We start from the raw sequence: 20,146 nt of genomic DNA, 5'->3' as shown, positions 1-20,146 counted from the left end.
TTGGCTTCTTACTGCATGAATTCACGGAAGTTACATAACCTCACTGAGCTTCGGCTTTCTCAGTACACAGATGAGAAGGTGAAAGCTAACTCTCAACCCCAGCATGAGGATATTTGTGTAAAAGGTACTGGCACTAAGCCTGGCACACAGCAGGTGCACAAGAGATGATACTTATTTTATTATTACTGAGCAACCCAGAGACACTGGCAGCCAGAATATATTCTTTGAAAAGCTTATGAGAATGCATGCTCAACTTCCAGCACATAGCGATGTAAAGCAAAAGAGACAACATGTACTTAGGACAAAAATAAAACAGGCATTGGAAGCTGGGGCCATCTGCTTACCTACATACATAAACTGGGGGGCCGGGGAGAGTCAGGGAACAAATGAGGTTCTTTTGCCTAGTCAGACACTCCTAGAGTGTGCTCTTCTGTCTTAGGCATGTGTTTTAACTGAGCTGCAACCATCAAGGTGAGTAAAGCCACCTGTAACTTTATTTACAGATAAACTAACTATATAAGACTTCTCTAAAAATAGAGTTTCTTACCCCAAACAGATGTCAACCCCTCAACTGTCTATTCCCACACAAACTGAAATCTGAAAGACACGAGGTCTGTACAGATCACTTGCCATGTGACTGTTTCTTACTGATCAGAACCTGAGACTCAAGGAAGGGGAATGGGGGCTGAGAAAGGGAGGGAGGATCCCACAGGGTAGATGGCAGAAAATGGATTTTCACTGGTAGAAAGCCAGTTACCGCTGGAAGTGATGAGATTGTTAGAGCAGCCATGAGAGGAAAGGGTGGGCATGACCCTAAAAAGCAACGCTAAAACCTAAAGCAAGAACACAGTGCCTGTGACTTCCCGAGACCAGAGCTGCCATGGTACCCAGAATGGGTAAGTTCCACTTGGCACAGTAATCGTGACTCATCTTGCCAACTGCAGCCACATAGAGAAGTCACATTATTATTATTATTTTTAATTTTTTTATTTTGATATCATTAATGTACAATTACTTGAACATTATGGTTACCAGACTCCCCCCATTATCAAGTCCCCCCCACATACACCAATATAGTCACTGTGCATCAGCGTAGTAAGATGCTATAGAATCATTACTTGTCTTCTCTGTATATACTGCCTTTCCCATGTCCCCCCCACTACACTATGTGTGCTAATCGTAATGCCCCCTTTTCCCCCTTCTCCCTCCCTTCCCACCTACCCTCCCCAGTCCCTTTCCCTTTGGTAACTGTTAGTCCATTCTTGGGTCCTGTAGGTCTACTGCTATTTTGTTCCTTCAGTTTTTCTTTGTTCTTATACTCCACAGATGAGTGAAATCATTTGATACTTGTCTTTCTCTGCCTGGCTTATTTCACTGAGCATAATACCCTCTAGCCCCATCCATGTTATTGCAAATGGTAGGATTTGTTTTCTTCTTACGGCTGAATAATATTCTATTGTGAGGTATCACCTCACACCAGTTAGGATGGCCAACATCCAAAAGATAAACAACAAGAAATGTTGGCAAGGATGTGGAGAAAGGGGGACCCTCCTACACTGCTGGTGGGAATGTAAACTAGTTCAACCATTGTGGAAAGCAGTATGGAGGTTCCTCAAAAAACGAAAAATAGAAGTCACATTATTTTTAAGTATTGAAGTATGAACAGCTTGTGAATTACGAAGGGGAAACTATAGTGCAGTGTTTAAAGGTTGAAACTCCTGGACCAGCCTGTAAGAAGAAGAAAGCATGCGTCTATTCACAACAATGCAACTGAGGGCAACGGGCTCCAAACCTATCTGGAAACTCTTGGAGCCGGAAGTATTTAAGAATTGTGTTTTCTTATTCAAGAAAGTTACTAATGATGCATTTAACATAATTATGCCAACCCTCCGTAGGATCAGGCCGGCACCCTGTACTCAAACATGTTTATATTTCTAACATGAAACATGCATTTCACACCAAATATGAGAAGCAAGACTGTAATAAGCATCAAGTCAGTTTGGATTAGACTTTGCCACCAAAGCGATTATTTAAAAAAAAATCTTTGGTTGTTGAAGTTCTCTTAGTTATACAGTTATGAAAAAGGGTTTGTGAACCTGAATTTGGTTTGCCTTATTTTTAGGTGTTAACAGTACTGCCATTACACCTCTTGCTATTCCTTTTTACCACCTCTGGAGTGTTTAAATGTTTTTAAAATCCAACTTTTAAAAATACAACCTAATGTCAAACATTCTCTATTTTTGCTTCTCCCCCCACCCCAGTGGAAAATTATATTGGTTGATTTTTTTTGGCCCTACAGAATAGACCAAAATCACAGTGTCCTGGTCACAGTTATTCACACAGTAAGTACCTGTTCACAGTGTGATAGCCTGTAGTGTTCTCTTGATTCTTCGGGACTGACAGTCGAAGTCCCTGCTCATCCATCCCCAAAACGGCATTCTGAGGAAGCCTTATCACCTACCTGGCGTGCCCTCCGACGTTTTTATCCCCATCCTACAGCAGTACTGAGCAATCCCATAGTCGGCGATCTTTGCAGTGATGGCGGCATTCGGATACAGGGTGAAGAGCAGCACATTGTGGGGCTTCAAGTCGCGGTATATAATCATGGCCGAGTGGAGGTACCTGACGGGAAACGCGCAATCTTATTAAAATGCAGTCACATTATTATAATTTTTTTCATGATTTACTTAAATGTGTATGTCCATTATACAAAGCAGCAAAAATTCCATGCTAAGTTTGACTCTCAAAGTTAACAGACATTGTACAAGGAAATCAAAACATGTCAGTCCAATACTATGAAGCAAGCTTACACTTTAAAAATAAACAAAAAACAGGTCAATCCCGAGAAGCAAGTGACTAAATCTTAAGACACAACCAAAGTACCAATTTTGGGAACATTTTCTTCCGTATATTCAATTCCTTTTAATTGCTTACAAGGAATTCTGAACTCCCTCAATGATCATATGAGTATTTCAATTAGTTTAAAGTTTAAATATGTTGAATAAGAATTGATAGCATTGTTTTAGCCCCCATTTTAATGGTTTTGATCTTCTTAAAACCATAGAGAAGTTTCTCTTAGCTTTAAAAAATTCTCTATTCCATTTCTCTTTTGATATTTGTTTTTCTGACTACAGTGTTTCCTAATTTTTTGGAAAGCATTTTCTACATTTTCAATAATAACAAATCAAAATAAAAGACATCTAGCTATCAATATCATACCATGTGAAGATGTAATTTTCTTTAGACCCAATTCTATTACAGATTAAGTTAACAAATAACATTTTGGACTGATTCGAAATGAGTAAAACATCATCTTGGGAAAGGTGATACTAAGTGATGTTAAAGTCTTTCCTTTTAGAGATGATCCATTCAACCAAAAGCAACTAGGTTGGACACTACAGGTAAAGAAACACACTAGTTACTACAAATAAGAATAATAATAAAGTGTTAATCTCAACCAGGTCCTGTCCATTCTGGAACCATGGACGGAGAGTGTCTAGTGTGCTCACACTACTAAAGTGACTCTCTTACTATAGAGAGCACCTTCTCTTACTACCTCTCCTCACACATCCACAAAATCCAGGTTTTCCCAACTCTGTCTTCCCTGCTCCATGACGTCAGATTTGCTACAGCTCTCCCCATGATCTCACAGGTGTACTGTCACCTACCTTGAAAGAAACAATTTTTTTCTGAGAACTTAGCAGAGGTAAAGGCAAATCCTTTGTTTGTTGGCAGCTCTGAGTTTGGGTTCACTTTATACCAATAAATATTTACCCCATGATCTAGTACCAATTACTGCTGGAGGGATTAGGACAGAGTGGCAGCTATATCCTGAACCTTCCGGCGCATGACGGCCTAGGAAGTGTGTGTATCAGTGAATTGCATCAACTGGTGCACTACAAGACACTTTTTCTTCCAGGATGTCATTAGGACATTTGCCATTAGGCCTCTTCACTTCATTCTACATATTTTTTGGCTGAAAAATAAGATAAACGTACTGATGAGGTTGACCTTAACAATAAGTAATGGGCTCGAAAGAAAAATTTACTAAGGGCTTACTGAAAAGCCATTAGCTACTCCTGCCCTATTCAAGAGAAAAGCTGGGAGATTAAGGAGAAAAAAAGTGAAAGGCAAATCACGCATAACTGAATAGCAACCAAATCCTTCCTAATGCAGGCGTCTTTCAGAATATTTATAGAACACAGACTCTCTCCGAATGCTTCTGAAAGATTAAAAAGAAAATACTTAAACTTAATTTGAAATAATGTCAGTGGGAGGAAAAGATTATCTGGGTTAGTTAAAATGTTCAATTATAGAATTTAATCCTAAAAAGTGCCATTTGAATAGCTTTTAATACCAAAATAGCTTTTTGAAATGTTAGCCGGGGCAGAGGTTGCCTTCCTGAGAGTAATTCAGCCCTACTCTGTGCTTTATGTGACAATGAGCATTGTCAAATATTTTATTAAAATAAGCTGGTCTAAAGTCAGTCAGTCATTCTTTAATCATGATCATCATCAGTGTTGCTAAGAAACCCCTGTTTTATTATTTAAAGTAAACTATATCTCATCCTACATAGAGTTATTCCAAAAATAGGATACATTCATTCATTTAACAAATATGCGTTGGGCATCTACAAGGGCCAGTCACCAGCAGATGCATACAGCCATCTTTGTAACTCTGCTCTTGAGGGGTCCCAGTCTAGAAGGGGGTACAGGTGCTCAAACAGGGCTGCAGAAATGTGGGCAGGAGCAGATGCTTGGGAAGCCAGAGGGAGAGGAGCACAAAGGCGGAGATGGGGAAGCAGACTTCACCAGACTGTGTGCTTTCAACCTTGATAAAAGCAACATAACCTCTATGTCTCCCTCCAGCGCCTAATACAAAGTGTTGCATGGAGCACTCAAGACGTGTGTTAGAGAGGCCAAGTCTTCTGGTGCAGTCAAGCTGCTCTGTGGAGACAGTATGTGAGCAAATTCTAGAGGAAAATGAGGTCTCCGGGCAGACATATTTGTGGAGAGAGACAAATGCAAAGATAAACACGGCTGTCAATGAAAAGCCAGGACCTTCAGTCCGGTTAGAATGTGCAGGGAGGGCAGTGAGTGGCGAGAGGCTGGGGAGGCAGGCAGGCGGCATGCAGAGAGTTCTGGTGCTACGCAGGAGTTCAGGTGGACTTCCTAGATAGCTTGGAACCAGCAGGGAATTTCAAGCATAATTAGATTTTTATTTTAGAAGAAATATTCTGGTCATACCCTGGAGGTACTGGACCAAAACAGCAGTACTAGCATAATAGTAAATGAATTGATTTAAAAGATAATATAACATAGCCAAGGACCTAGTGGACAAATGGATACTTAATATTTTGGGGAAGGGGCTTGGTTGGGATGTGACTGCAAGGGTCCTTGATGGCAAGGAAGAGATACAAGAGGAAGAACAGATCTGGGGTGGAAGTAAGCAGAAAAGGTAAAGGCAATTTTGGAAATAATGAAACATGGACATTTTTGGGAAATATGGGTGGCTATATCTTCACAGGTAGTTGAGAATTATGATAAAATCTTAAAGGAGCAGACAGAACAGAGATGTAAGCTGATCGCTGAAGGCGAGAAGGGAGAATGTGTAACGTGAAGAAATTTCTTGTCTGTCACGCCGAACAGCTCTGTCACTGAAGGGACTCCAGAGGAGTGTGATTTTATTGTCTCTTTCTACCTCTGTAATTACAGGTTTGTGCTAAAAAAAAATGGTTTGGGAAGACAAACTAATGCTGAGCTTTTCAGATAGGCTAACCAGGGTAAGTTAATTTAGAAATGAGGTCATTCAAACAGTGTGAATAAAAATAGCAATTCTTTGTTTTATAAATGAGCCCTTCAGGAATTTTGTGGAAGAATGAGGGAAAACTTGGACCTGCAGTTGGTTAAATGAAAGAAACTGACTGATGCAGCTTTGAAACAAGACTGGTTCGTGGCTCTCTGTCTAGATTAATTTAACGCAAGGTTCCCCCTGGTGTTCAAAAGCAGCGTATCCGTCCAAATCCGAATCGCCATGTGTTCCTGTGCCATTTAATAATCTGTGTGTTTTCCACTAGTTTCTGGCCTCTTTCAAGAAAGGAAATCCACCTATTTTACGCTCTTCTTATACGCTCCATACATTATCAATAGTTACGTCCTCCTGGTTTGGTTTTGTGAGCAGTGATTGCTTGTTTTCCTTACCGTCTATTCCATTACGTTTCTGGATACTGCCCGAAAGGAACAGACACAGCATTTCAGAAAGAAAGGAGGAGAAGGTAATTTGCCCCCGCTGCAGGGCCCCTCCGTGCCAGGCAGCGCCCTCCGCCCCCCGTCCCGCCGCCTGCCGCGCCCGCTGCTCTAGGCGCTGGGGTGCAATGCAATAACCCGGGGAGCCCCTGTTTGCATGGCCCTCAGAGCCTGGTGGCGGACAGCAAACAAACTTTGCACATGAAAACACAGAGAACAGGAGGTTGTGCCAAGTGCATCAGGAGCTAGAGAGGCAGAGGGCGGTCAGAGGCGTCCTCTCCGGGGAGGCCTGAATGACCGAGCTGGGCCCAGGGGCGACCCGGGGTCAGACGTTCCCGGGGGGAGGGGGCTGGCACGGAGCCTCTGGCTGTTTCAAGAAACCTCGGAGGCAAGTGCCTGGGCACAGCGGCGGGCAGTGAGGCAGCGGCAAGTGGGCAGCAGGGGGAAGCCTTCGCCCCGCCTCCGTGTCAGAGAAATCACCCTGGCCCCTGGGTGGGGGCAGGTTGGTGGGGCAAAGGTAGAAACAGGGGCCAGGTAGGCCACGGGCAGCGGCAGCGGCCTAGACTCTGGCGGGAGGGAGGGGTGTCATGAGGCTGCTGCATTAGGAGGTGTTTTTATGGCAGTGCTGCGAGCATTTGCTGAAGGATTAGGTGTGGGCGAGAGAAAGGAGGGGATGAGGACGGCTCTGAGCTGCAACGACCGGTGAGCGGAGATGGGGGTGCAGCGGGGCCGGGGGACCAGGACCTGGATGTGGGGTGTCTTCCTTTCACACAAGTCCGCCCAGTGCTGTGTGTTGAGTGTTAGCCAGTTTACAGACTATTAAAAAAAGGAGGATCAGAGATATAAAATAATAAAATGACAGGCACTACGTGCGTGGAGCAATGATTTCCCGCAGTCCTTTGTCTCCAAAGTCCACGGCCGTCCTGCTACGGTGCTCCCTCCCCGGCTCTGTCCCCGTGCCATCCGGCCACCGGGCTGGGTTGCCTCTGAGGCACTGCAGTCCTGCAGGGCAGCCCGACGCAGGTCACGCCAGTCCCCTTCAGAAATACGGACTGATCTTTCCTTATTAGAATTAAGATCATTAGAATTATGACCATTGTCATTTCCCCTGATACTGTAAAGCCTACCCTATATTGTTTTAGGGGGTGGGAGTCAATACAGGGTCCAGATGCTGAGCTCTGGAGCAGGGCTCCTAGGGGCCACTCTCCTGCTGCTAGCGATGAGGTTCTGTGTGGTCTTCGTACTGTTATTTAGGAAGTAACAAACCCTCATTAGGGAAATGGTTGTTTCTCACCCAAACTGTGTGTGAAATGTTCCTGGGACACAGTGTCATGCGCAGGTGCTGTTCTCGAAGCCTTGGGAGTAAGCTCGGGTGCACGCTCGGCACACACTTCGCACCAAACCACAGGACCCGATGAATTACCTCAAACCATCAGCCACATGCAGCGCGATCCTGTGCTGCAGGGTTCTGGTGAGACTGGCCTTGTCGTGCTGAAGCAGGCGATCCAGGGAACCCTTGGAGGCCAGCTCCATCACCAGCATGCGAGGGCGAATCCCGGCGGCCAGCAGAGACACCAGGCTGGGGTGGTGGAGGTGGCACAGCACCACCAGCTCCTGCAAAAGGGAACCTCATTCAGGAGGAAGCCAGCGTCAGCTCCCCCCAGCACCTCCTTCCCGAAGGGCATCGGCACTTGGAGCGGGGTTTCCTCTGGATGACTGTGGGCGAGCTTTCCATTTCTTCTTGGAGCTTTTACAGTTTCCACATACTCTAAAGAAACAGCTGGTTTTGAAACTATGGCTTGAATTAAAATTTTAAGTTCTACTTTTCCTTTTGCTCAGCTTGCATCAGGACGTTTCACGCAGGGACAGTACACACGTTGTGGCCACACTAACAGGTCACATCTGTCTTACCTATGGAATCCTAGTTAGCTGCTGAACCCTGCCCAGCCCCGGTTCTCAGCATCCGCTACTAATCAAGTGCATGTGGCACCTAGTCCAGCCTGCCGATCACCTCCGGCTTAGTGATTGGAAAGGTTTACTGCGGCTAGTGTCTAAGGCCACAGGAATACGTGGTGTTGCTCTCTCCTGGGAAGTCCCTACTGACTTCCCATTGCTTCCAGATTAAAATCCCATGTGCTTCCACAGCCTTCATGGCCTGAGCTGGTCTGGCCCTAGGCCGTCTCTCACACCCCATCTCCCTTCCCTCTCTCTCCTCATCCACCACCCTTCCCCCACGCTGGTGCTCATTCAACCCCGGCTCACACCCAGCTCCTTCCTTCCGGCCACTGGCCCTTTGCCCGCACTGATCCCTCTGTCTAGAAATCCCTTCACCCTTCACATAGCGGGAGGATCTGGACATCCGGATCTTAGCTCAAATACCCCGCTTCTCAGGGACCAGCCCGGGACCGCCCTTGCTAGAGGAATTCCCGGGGGCAACAATCACTCTCTAACCCAAGAAGTCAAAGATACCATTTTAGCTTGAGCACAGAAGTCTCCATTCTGATAAAGTCCTTTCCTAGACTGCATCATGTGAGACTTTACAACCTCCTTGATGACAATCACTGTTTTTCAAACCCATAGACACTTTATTCTACATATTTCACCTTAGAAAACTGTAATGTAGTTGAAATTTAGAGCTTATGTGGCATTAAATTGATTTACGTTTCAAACTGAGATTTCTGCCGAAGTTCTGCTGCTTAACAGCCAGCTTCCAAGACGGGGGGGTAAGCAGTGCCGACTCCCCTTGTCAGGAAACTGAGGCGGGGAGAATTCTGCAAGCTGAAGAAGAAAGGCCAAACACCCCAAGAGGGTGTTTTCCAAGAACAAAAGCTTCAGACTGCAGTAATATTTCCTTAGTACAGAAAAACCTTTTTTTTTTCAATGCCTCATTAGCTGTTAGTTAAATCTGATGAGAACAAGTCAAGTTAGCTGTTTCCTTTCACAGGCACACAGGGCAGCCTAATCCATGTTTTCCGTCCTAGGAAAGCAGACTGATTGGAGGAGAAAGGAGCAGATGGTGTAAGGGATCGGACCCAAATCATAACCACCGCTGGAAATGGCCCTCAAAATGCAGCCCTGAACACCGTTTTCCCTTCCTTTTCTTTCTTAAAAGGAGTACATTACGCACACACTACCTTTCCTTGGTTCACCTAAACTCTAGCTGCCTGTACACGAATCAGTCCTGTACACATAGCATGCTGATTTTCAACAGGGTTCCCTGAGCATATTATATAAAATTTGAAACTATATATACTGAAGCCTAATGACCAAAGCTGAAAAATCAATTTATCCCACAAACTGCCTACAGATTGAAAGAAACTATGCCCAGATGTGGTTCACAGACTTCCTTCTATATATAAAACATTCATCAGCTTATTTGTATAACTATTAGTTTATTCTTAGAGGTGTAACTTTTGGTACTAATACTCAAAACTACTCCAGGATATTTTGCACAGACATGAAATTGTTTTCAATATTCAGAGTAACTAATACATCGTAACATGTATTTAAGTCTACCCAAGTCATTTAGATTCAGACTCATGTACGAATTATTTATTTTCATAAATCAAGGGGAAAAAATAAGAATGAATGGATTAAAAAACACAGTTGAGTCCAAGAGTAAGATAACAGAACTCTTGGACTCTACTTATCTCATCCTGTCTCTCTCCTTCATTCAGGGAAGACTCAGAGAAAAGAAATAAATCCCCACCAGCACTCCAACCAAGAGAGGGTACTACGTGACCACTGTTGGTTATGTATTCCACACCCGTTCACCTTTCTTTTTGGCTTGAATTCTGCTGAGGTACCCAGCCCATGAGACTCACGTGACCCCAGCCTCAGGGAAAGGTGGGGACTCTTTGAAGTTATACATCCTCATAACCATAGCGATTGGTCCAGTAACACAGGCCTCAGCCAATCAGCACAGAGCATTGCCCTGAACATAAGCTGAGAAAAGCACATGGGGACTTAAAGGATGCCGAGAGAAGTTTTCAAACGGGCTACTGTGTATAGATTTTGGTTCCTCTAAAATACAAGGCTTCAGAAGAGGTACCCTCTTTTCTTCAGTACTTGGGGAATGTAACAGTGAAGCCTGGAAACAGAATTCTCAGAATACTGTCTTGTCTTTGTTTTTCAACAGAAGAAACAAAGCAGACCTCTTTCACTCCGTAAAGAAAGGACAGGAGTGGAATTTCATAACCAAACTCTAGTAAACTGGGGAGGGAAATGTGGTCATCATTTTGCTTTTTTCACAAATGCATGCAAAACAAGAGTTTGAGGAGGTGAACAACGCATGATTTATGTGATACTACCACTGGATTTCTTACTTGTCGCAACAGTCTAAGTGATGTATGCTTATTAAAAATCTTCACAGCCACTTCTTCTCCTTCATAGGCTGCTCGATAAACAGATCCAAAACTGCCATCACCTTTTGGAAAGAAAGCACAAGGCTCTTAAGTGAATCCAGCCAAAAAAGATGAATAAATTAAGTCCGAGTAATTATATCTGCTGTATACCTGAAGAGAAATCTGACCCACCTGTTCCACTGAATGCATGACTGCTTCCTCTTCTGTCCTCTACTCCGTGAACTAAGATGCACCTCAACGTTTTGCACCCACCTTCCTGTCTTCCATCCCCACCCTCCCCACTTAATTACCTCATCTCCCCCCTAACATGATCTCCATATGGAATTTTCACATTTTCATGTATAGCCACAAGCCACATGTATACCTCCTAAACTCTACATTTACAACTTTATTTTAGAGATTCCCCCTGGCTTGCTCCTCCAAATCTCAATCACATTCCATCCAAAGCCATGTTCACCATCTTTTCTCCAAACTAGTTTTTATTCCACCTTCCATATATCTGATAAAAACCTAACAAGCCTCTTTTTGTGGTCATTCTGGGGTGAAAGCCAAAGCCTTACCTGAGCTCTCGCCCCACGCCCAGCCCTGCAGCCAGCTGACGCCCGCTTTGCTGCAGCCCTCACATCCGGGCCTCCCTTCTGTTTCCATCCCCACCACACGGATCCGGAGCCCTGGGTGCTTCCTGGCGACACTGCGGGGGCCTCGTCAGTTCCCACCCATTCTACTTCTCCCGCAAAATTATTTCCCCCATAACTACACTCCGATTGTGTCACTGTCTTGCTCAAAAACAAATTCTGTATTTTCTACTAAATGAAACCCAAAATCAGCTTCGCTAACATACTGTGGCCCCAAATTCCCTTGGCAGTTCTCTTCCTGTTTTACTTATTCTCTAGGGCCAGCTCAGTCACTCCCTTCCCCGTTTTGGTTGTACAGTACAGCTGAGGAGCTTTTAAAAATACTAATGTCTGAATCCATGCTCAGAGGCTCTGATTGAATGACTCCCATGAGGTACTGGTCCTTAGGATGTTTTTTTTTCCTTTTAATTCCCCAGGTTATGGGATGAACCAGAATTGAAAACAACTGTTCTAGACACACTGGAATAGCCAAAATGTCCTGAACATCCACATCTTTTATGCTCTGCTATGTCATCATCGCAACTTCTAGGGTGTTTATTGAATCTATCAGCACACACTGAGAAACCAAGGTGTGAGAAATCACCCATAACCAACCCCCGGGACTATTACTCCTCACTGACATACAGTGCATCCTTATTCGCACAGTATTTACATTCTCATATAGGGCCTGGAAATACAGGTACTTGATTGCTACAAGTGAAAAAACTCAGGAAAATCTACAAGGAAGTAATAACAATGGTAAAACCCATTATTTCTAAATGGTAAAATTATTCATTTATGGGAAACAGAGATATTTTGTATATTTTTGTTTTTGTACTATGTATTTTTAAATGTCTACAGGGCATATACATAAAAATATGTCATGTTCAGAAACCATGTACATTAAAAATAAGAACAGTAAATCATTCATTTGAGTATATGTCATATCTCTATTAGATTATAAACATGTTAAAATCATATCTGTGCATTACCAGTCTTGGTATCCTCCCATCTTACCCTCAATATTCAACTTTTAAAAGCATTAGTTAATATTGTTGGTATTGAGAGAGTTTCAGCAGGAAATAAAGGCTATACGAACACTTAAGCACTGGAATCGAAACAGGATTGGGTAAACAGTAGAGGGAGAAGAGAAGAAAGCAAGCGGAGGGAAAAGGAGAGACTGCGTAGGAGGGATGGAGACTTAATATAGATGCACCTGCTCTGGCTGCCCTTGGTCTGCACAGCTATTGGCGACAAAGAAAGCACTGGAGACCAAGAACGCCTCTTCTCTGAACCCAGAGAAGAAACATTCTAGGGAGATATATATAAAAACTTCAGGTGGGAGCAGTAGAGATTTGTAATTTTTTAAAGCCCTTCCCTATTTTAGAATTACTATCATATTCAAATGAAGTATGAACTGTCATACTAAGAGCAAAAATAAGGTTAAGGACTGTTAGTGTGTATTTGTGACACAATACAACTGTATTGTGTAAATAGAGAGAAGGAAACCTTCCTAACCCATGAAATCACACTGCTGGGGCACCTTCCTATTGTGGCTCTCTGGAAAAATAGTCCCTCAGATATTTGAACTGACTGTTTATAGTTCATAATGCATGAGCAAAACCAAAAGTTTCTGTGATGACTGCCCTTGTACTGTTCACCATGTAAGAACTTACTCACTATGTAAGAATTTGTTCTCCATGTAAGAACTTGTTTGTTATGCCTCAGAAGATTGGAGACTGATGAAAATTAGGCTTGGGGTGGATTAATGATTGTGCATTGAGCATTGACTCCCCTATACAGAATTTTATTGTTGTTAACAACCATTTGATCAATAAATATGAGAGATGCCCTCACAAAAAAAAAAAAAAGGACAGACTTCCAATGGTAAAATAAATAAGTAACTGGGATGTAGTGTAGAGCATAAGGAATATAGTCAAGATATTGTAACAGCTTGGTAGGGTGATAGCTGGAACCTAGAATTATGTATATAAATGTTTTATCACCGTGTTGTACACTTGAAACTAATGTAATGTAATACTGTGCATCAACTACCCTTCAATAAAAAATAATTATCTAAAAAAAAAAAAAAAGTAGTCCCTCAGAGAGAATGCACCCCACAACTCCTCAGACAGACACGCCAAACCCCACACATGTGTATTTAAAACAACAGTCACAAAACAGGTCTATTGATGGTCACAAGTCTATTAAGATGTGTCATTTAGTCACTGCCTAACAGTAGCTGCTACCGGGGGAGGAGTGGTTAACAAAAGTCTGAAATTCACTGCTGCCCTACAAAGAAACTGGCGGAGGCAGGCAATGAATGACCTCCCCAGACCACCCTTGCATAGAGATACTATGGAGTCTCTGACTATACCACATTTTTAGAGGGGTATATTTGATTTGTTTGCATCAGTGGTTCTCAACCAGGGTAATGCTGGTCTGCTAGCCCCACCCTTCACCTTTGGCAGTGTTCTAGAAACATTATTAATCGTCACACCTCAGAAGCAGGGTGAGAAAACAGTACTGACATCAGGCGCAGAGAGGCCAAGGATGCTGCCAAACATCCACAATGCACAGAACAGCCCCCCAAATAATAACCCAGTCCAAAATGACAATAGTGCCAAGGTTGAGAAACCCTGATCTAGACTGCTTCTTGTAAATAAATATGGAATTTATGAGTTTATGACATATGAGGCTAGAGAATGGGCAGTTCTTAAGCAAACATTTTCCTATTTGTGTAATTAATAGAATATAAAACACAGGTGCTTTTGAAGGTGGTCAAAGGTGCAAAGTTACAGTTACAGGATAAAGAATTCCTAAGGATGTAATTGCGCATAATGATGACTATAGCTAACACTGCTCTATGGTGTCTATGAAAGTTTTAGGAGAGTAAATCCTAAGAGTTCTCATTACAAATTTTTAAAAAAATCCTTTTTATTTTGTATCTTTTTAAGATTATGTGCATTTACTATACTACACTGTGGTAATCATTCCATGACATATGTAGGTCAAATCACTATGTTACACACCGTAAACATTACAGCGCTCTATGTCAATTGTATCTCAATAAAATGGGGGGGAAAACACAGGTGCTTCAAAACAAACTTTGTAATCAACATTTCTACATTAATCTGAAACACATGTTAATGAAAGAAAGAGGGATATTTGAAAGCTGTGTCTGATGGCTGGAGACTCATTCAGACAAAGAATACATGTACCCTTTGAATCACAGCTAGGTTTGGTTTTGGTTAAGATCTAGAATTTGGCCTTGACAGTTCAACATTTTGTGTCAACCCACAATTACTAATATATTCACTTTCAGAGTTTCAAAACATTTAAATTCATTCTAAATTTCCCAATCTTGTGAAGGAAGAATAAAGGTACAAAGGAGATTATTGACCTTAACATGTCATGTCTCAAATTTTGGACATTTTTTATGAATGACATGAATGTCCTTGACAGACATGTTTTGGACATTCTCTCTGTGGAAATTTAATTAAAATAATGTGTATATACACATACCAACACATACTCCACAAAGTAAAGTCTGAATTGTCTTCAAATACTATATTTAAATCAACCAATGTTCTTCAAAGTTCCCAGTGACTCTCAGGAATGTTTAGCACTTGAGTATGTCACCAATTTAATGCTTCTGAAATTTTAATCCCAAATTGTTTTTATAACTATTTCAATGAGAATTCATGATTGGTCTATTGAGTAACAAAACTGGTACTATGACTACCTAGAGGTGGTCTTCCTTTACTCATTCCATCTTTATGAGACTGAAAAATGGTTGCATCACTCAACCGAAAACCTACTTGTCTAGCTCCCTCATCCCTGGCAATTACAGCAAATGCAAAAACATATTTCATAAATATGTGTGGTTCCATGGTAGTCACCCCACCTCAAACCTATTCTACAAGAGCTTGTGCACAGCTTTGAATTCCAAATCTGTAACATATGATTTTAAAATGTATCTTTCCAAAGGAAAACAACACTGTAACAAATCTATGAAGACACTAAAGACTATCATAATATAATTCTATTTCTATTTTTATAAATTATAAAGAAAAATGCATCCTAATTTTTATTCTCAAACCAACAAAAGTAGTTACCTAAGAGAAACTCTGGAGCTTGTTCAAATTCCAGTTCATCATCATTCAACATAATATTTCTAGGCAGGTCAGCCAAAATCAAGTCAGGAGCAATCTGAGATATTGGAATGGTGAGCCTCGGCCGATCTGGATTTACCAGGAGGTCCCCTGAGAAGCACATTAAACATTGTTTTAAAAAGACAAATATTTAAGGATATACATAAATTTGTGCTTTTGATTTACAAAAATAATCCCATGTTTTCTATGATTTCTAATCACTCATAGGTTTCCTTACCAATTCTGTTTTTCTCTAGAAAATTTGAGAAACTTCTAAAGGCTCAATTACTATCTGTTTGGAATCTAAAAAAGTCATCCTTGGATTCATTTGTTAGAAAGTAGAATTCAGAACTGCCTTGGACTATCTGACATCTGACTAAGAAATTACCTCTTTTTTCTTTTTTAACTTTGACCACATACATGGAGCACTTACTCTATGGCCAACATGTTGCTAACTTATTTCCATGTATCGTCTATTGAAATCCTCATAACACCTCTATGACAGAAGCTAGGTCAGTATTCCCATTTCACAGACAAGGTTTTGCTGCTCAATGAGCCAGGATTCAAAGTCTCCAAACATTCTTGTGAATCAACAGCACAAGATCTTACCGGTAATAAATATGACCCATTTTTCTGAACTGTCTTTCTCATTGAATATAATATCCCCGAACTCATGTCTCATGGATAAGAATAATTTTTATATTTACAATAATACACACTTCACAAATACTGACAGGATCACTTAGAGACACTTGTAAACCTTATCAGCACATACCTTCCTCTGCCTTCCTCATCAAGTCATCAAGCAAGATTTTTTGGTGCTCTTCACCGTCATTAAAACTATATAATGCCCACTTTTTCAACAGAGTTTCTCCTTCACCACAAATATCTATCTCCAGTAGTCCGGGAAACCATTCCTCCATGAGAGAATCAATGTGGTCCACAACTTGGCCCAAAAGGATGCAACCTACATAGTCCAAGAGAAGTTCATTAACACCCCCTCTGGCCTTTATTCTCACCCAAGGATAGAAACAAGGAGCTATAAAATTAAGGGGGAAAAGTTTAGATTTCTTTAGGAGTACAATTCAAAGTTTGGGATTAATTTCCTTACCTTTTCTACAAGAAGGAACTGTAATTTTTAAGAAACTCTCTGGATGGTCATCTAAGACTTCAGATCCTACCAGACAATAAGCTTCAGGAGACCAATTCAAGTAGATGCCCTGTCGCCAGTACATTCTGTTTGGGCGAAGTACTCGCTCTGAAAAAAGTTTAAATGGACCCAAATGGATCCATAATTATTAACGCATCCATAAACTAAAGGGAAAAAAATCACTATACACGCCACCAGTGACAGTTAAAGATATATTTGTTTTGAGAGAAAGCAGTGGAATCATTGATAGGAGTCTTCACCCATATCTATCAAATACGATATTAAATATTTTACCATTAATTTGCAACAAAATAAACAGAATTCCCAGTAGATTACCTAATACAGATTTCAGAGTCATGCTGTTAAGCAGTTTAATATGTTTAATAAATGAAAGAGAAATATAAATAAATTCTCATAACTTTCAAAAAATAAGTTGGTGGTCATGCTAAAACCAAAACTTCCTGAGCATTTTAGGGCATTGTAATTACCTATATGTTGATTAATTGTAAGCAAGCTAAGATTTATATCAGAGTACAGTATACCTGCATCAGCTTAATTTTTTAGCCCCCCCAAAAAGTGATATTTTCTCTTTGGAGCACTAAGATCTGTCTCCCAGAAGGAAGAACTAGCATTATAAACATCAATCTTTGTTCTTTTTTGTAAACCCCTCAGGGCCTGTGCAGCAGATCTATTATACCCTCTGCGGAGTGATGGGGATGGTCAGGACCTGCTAATGTAAGTAAAACTTACATTAAAACTCCCTGACTTTTAATGGCAGTGGTGGTAATTTCTAGTTTTTCTTTGTTAGTGTGTGTTAAAAACTAATACTCCTAGTAATGTCCCCTTTAAAATGATAGCCTCTGGTCTGCTTTGGCTTGGAAAGCAAGACATTCATTCTTACTGAAAACGTGTCTAAAATAAGAATAAGTGGCCTGAGGAATTTTCTTTGTGACAAATTGTATGAATTTTATGTGTCTTCATATTGATCACTCTCGAGTCTTAGGATCTTATTTTCTGATTTGCAGCTACCGCACAAGTAAGTACATTCTGAAAAAGTGACATTAATTTTAATATGCCTGTCCCCCTAATTTCTCTAAATATGAACTCTTCATGAAATACATACCTCTTCCTGAAAGCATGTAAGGTGAAATTTCAAGCAATCGATTGATTAATCTCGACCAAAATCCCATTGGAAAATAAGGCATTTCGTATAGTCGAATGATAATTTCAGAGTTCTCACAATGCGGAAGCTCTATCACCGGCCTATGGTCAGACAAACTAAAGGAGAAAGGATGCTGTCATTACACAGCTTCATGAAACACCCAACTGTGGTGACCACAGTGTTTTACTACTTGAAGTGGATAAACTGAAGATAAATATTCTAAGCAATTACGCTCTTTTATAATGTCCTTTAGCTACCGGATCTTCCTGCTTCAAAAATTCAATGGTTATTTAATCAATACAAAGGCATGCTCAGATGTAGTAGAGGCATGAATTTTTTTTTTTGGTAATCGTATCGACACTGATAAATAAATTATGATTAGTTATACGTGGACAAGTATGAAGGGTTTAAATAAAACTGGAAAAAATGCATGTCCTAGAAAAAAGTGTACATCTATTTTTAGAATTGGCTGCCATCCATCAATCAATGTAATTTGAATCTTTCAATGTCATATTAGTTTATAACAATCCCCAGCAATGAGAAAATATAAAGCAGTAATAAAAATTTCCACATTATAGGGCTAGGATGTTACCCCTCTCCTCTAAAAATTCACTGCCATAAATTCTTTCAGGACTGTTGAAACTCATTATCTCCCCTGAACTTGTCTAGTATAACTCTCTTAGTACCTTTAAGGACACACACATATATGAACTTCTAAAATAATCTCCACTATCTTTCTTAAGTAATATAAGTAGTAGTAAACCAAATAGCAGTTATATACATAAAAAGTCATTTGCTGTATCTTTAACATGTCAAGTGCAGCGTTTTCATTAAAAGTGAAAGTTATACTTGGAAAGCTGACACAAGGAAATAATTCAGTACATTTATCATAAACCAAAGGTATTTTGACATTTAAAACAATATAATAGATGGTGGATTTCCATAGGGAAGTTAAAATTTTAAGTTTTGGTTTACCTGCTTGGAACCAGCAAATATTCTTCTCCTATTGGCAAAGCAATCTGGAATTTTTCTAGAAGTTTAAAATACTGTGACATGTAGTTCTTTGGAAATCTCTTTTTCTTGGAAAGAAATTTTTCCACATCTCTCCGTGAAATAATTCCTTTAGGGTGTTTTGGATAACCTTCCACTTTCACTGTCAAAATCTGAAAGATTTAAACTTATAAATAATCACTATAATTTCTTTTCTGAAAAGTTTTGAATTTAAGGTATATCATGTCTCCTTGGTCAGTAAAAATGATCAGAACAATTTTAACATTGTCAATTATAACACAGGACCTGATTTCTCTAGCTAGCCAGCCACATAGCCTAGAAGCCCAGTGGGGCAGCCACTCCCACCAAAAAAAACCATTTATTAAATAATGGAGTGAATTCAGATAAAAAATTATACAGATCTTCTGAAATTGATGAACCTCAAGCCTTCCCCAGCTCCAATTAACAGATCATTCTAGTACCCCACATCCTTATTACAGTCTCATCAGTAGTATTTTGCTGGGAAATATCTTCCAGACTGTGTTATCACTACAGGTTTAAAGACCAGCCAAGCCACAGAATAGTGGGAAACAATAAACTGTTGATGTTTTATTCAAGGGTTATTTGTTCACTCCAAGTTTGCAGGTATCTTGTTACAGAGCAATAAAAAACTGAAATACTACCTTAATTTTATCATCTTTGAAAGACCTAATAGTCCTTCAGACCAGTACCATATAAGGCTTATGTTCTTAGGTAAGGAAAGAGAATTTTCAAAGTTCCTCACTCAAGTTTTTAATCAAGATTAAATTACCATGCAAGCTTTCTAATACTCCAACTGATTAATTCAATAGGTCCCGTTTCTATCTCTTTCATCATACAGTTAAATGAGTTTTGCAAACTTCTCTGTGCGTTGACAGAACCTTCTTTAATAAGTTTAGTGACCTAACAGCTTGGGGCACAAAGAGGGAGGATGGGCTCATTAGAGCTTCTGCACCATGAAATTATTTCTGCCATTGACTTGATGATTCATGGAATGAATACCTCTATTTATTTTTGCTGATGGGTGTCAGATAAGTCATTCTTGTTTTCACTTGATTATTTATAGCTTTCATTCTCTTTAAACCTTAATGAAAATGACTTTGTATTTTAATATCCCAGCAGAAATAAAATGATGACATTCATTATTTAAGTTAATAAGAAATTTAAACTATTTTACTGACCCTTTAAATCTATCTTTCAAAATAACTTTGAATTCTTAACTTAATTTTCTTTTACAATATCATGACTACAGTATAACTATGCTAATGAGAAGAACTTTCATGGAGTTTCAACTTAATTACTTCATAGAATCTTCAGGAATTTTATTGGGGGCATGGTGGAAATTTGCTTTTGTTAAATAATGGTGATTCTGATACAAACCACTTCCTTATTCTACTGAATAAGATGTGCTCACCCTAATATCCACAT

General features: G+C 40.4%; 1 protein-coding gene across 3 annotated transcripts in view; it reads right to left on the bottom strand.

Annotated features, from left to right (window-relative positions):
- The window catches only part of LRRK2 (leucine rich repeat kinase 2), a 129,714-nt gene that overhangs the window by 26,145 nt on the left and 83,423 nt on the right, over window positions 1–20,146 (bottom strand). For 2 of the 3 annotated variants that reach the window (XM_057492517.1, XM_057492518.1), the window contains 8 exons: window positions 18,665–18,852; window positions 17,651–17,805; window positions 16,489–16,635; window positions 16,153–16,344; window positions 15,342–15,488; window positions 10,571–10,671; window positions 7,669–7,859; window positions 2,462–2,622 (listed from right to left, as the gene is read on the bottom strand). In XM_057492517.1, the coding sequence (XP_057348500.1) occupies window positions 2,462–2,622; window positions 7,669–7,859; window positions 10,571–10,671; window positions 15,342–15,488; window positions 16,153–16,344; window positions 16,489–16,635; window positions 17,651–17,805; window positions 18,665–18,852 (1,282 nt within the window). Of the gene's footprint in view, window positions 1–1,266; window positions 1,729–2,461; window positions 2,623–7,668; window positions 7,860–10,570; window positions 10,672–15,341; window positions 15,489–16,152; window positions 16,345–16,488; window positions 16,636–17,650; window positions 17,806–18,664; window positions 18,853–20,146 lie in introns of those variants that run through there. The other variant, XM_036889384.2, reaches the window with a different exon arrangement.

This window comes from Manis pentadactyla, chromosome 14 (assembly GCF_030020395.1).
Source record: "Manis pentadactyla isolate mManPen7 chromosome 14, mManPen7.hap1, whole genome shotgun sequence".
Lineage (NCBI taxonomy): Eukaryota > Metazoa > Chordata > Mammalia > Pholidota > Manidae > Manis > Manis pentadactyla.
This window is presented reverse-complemented; position numbering and strand designations above follow the sequence as displayed.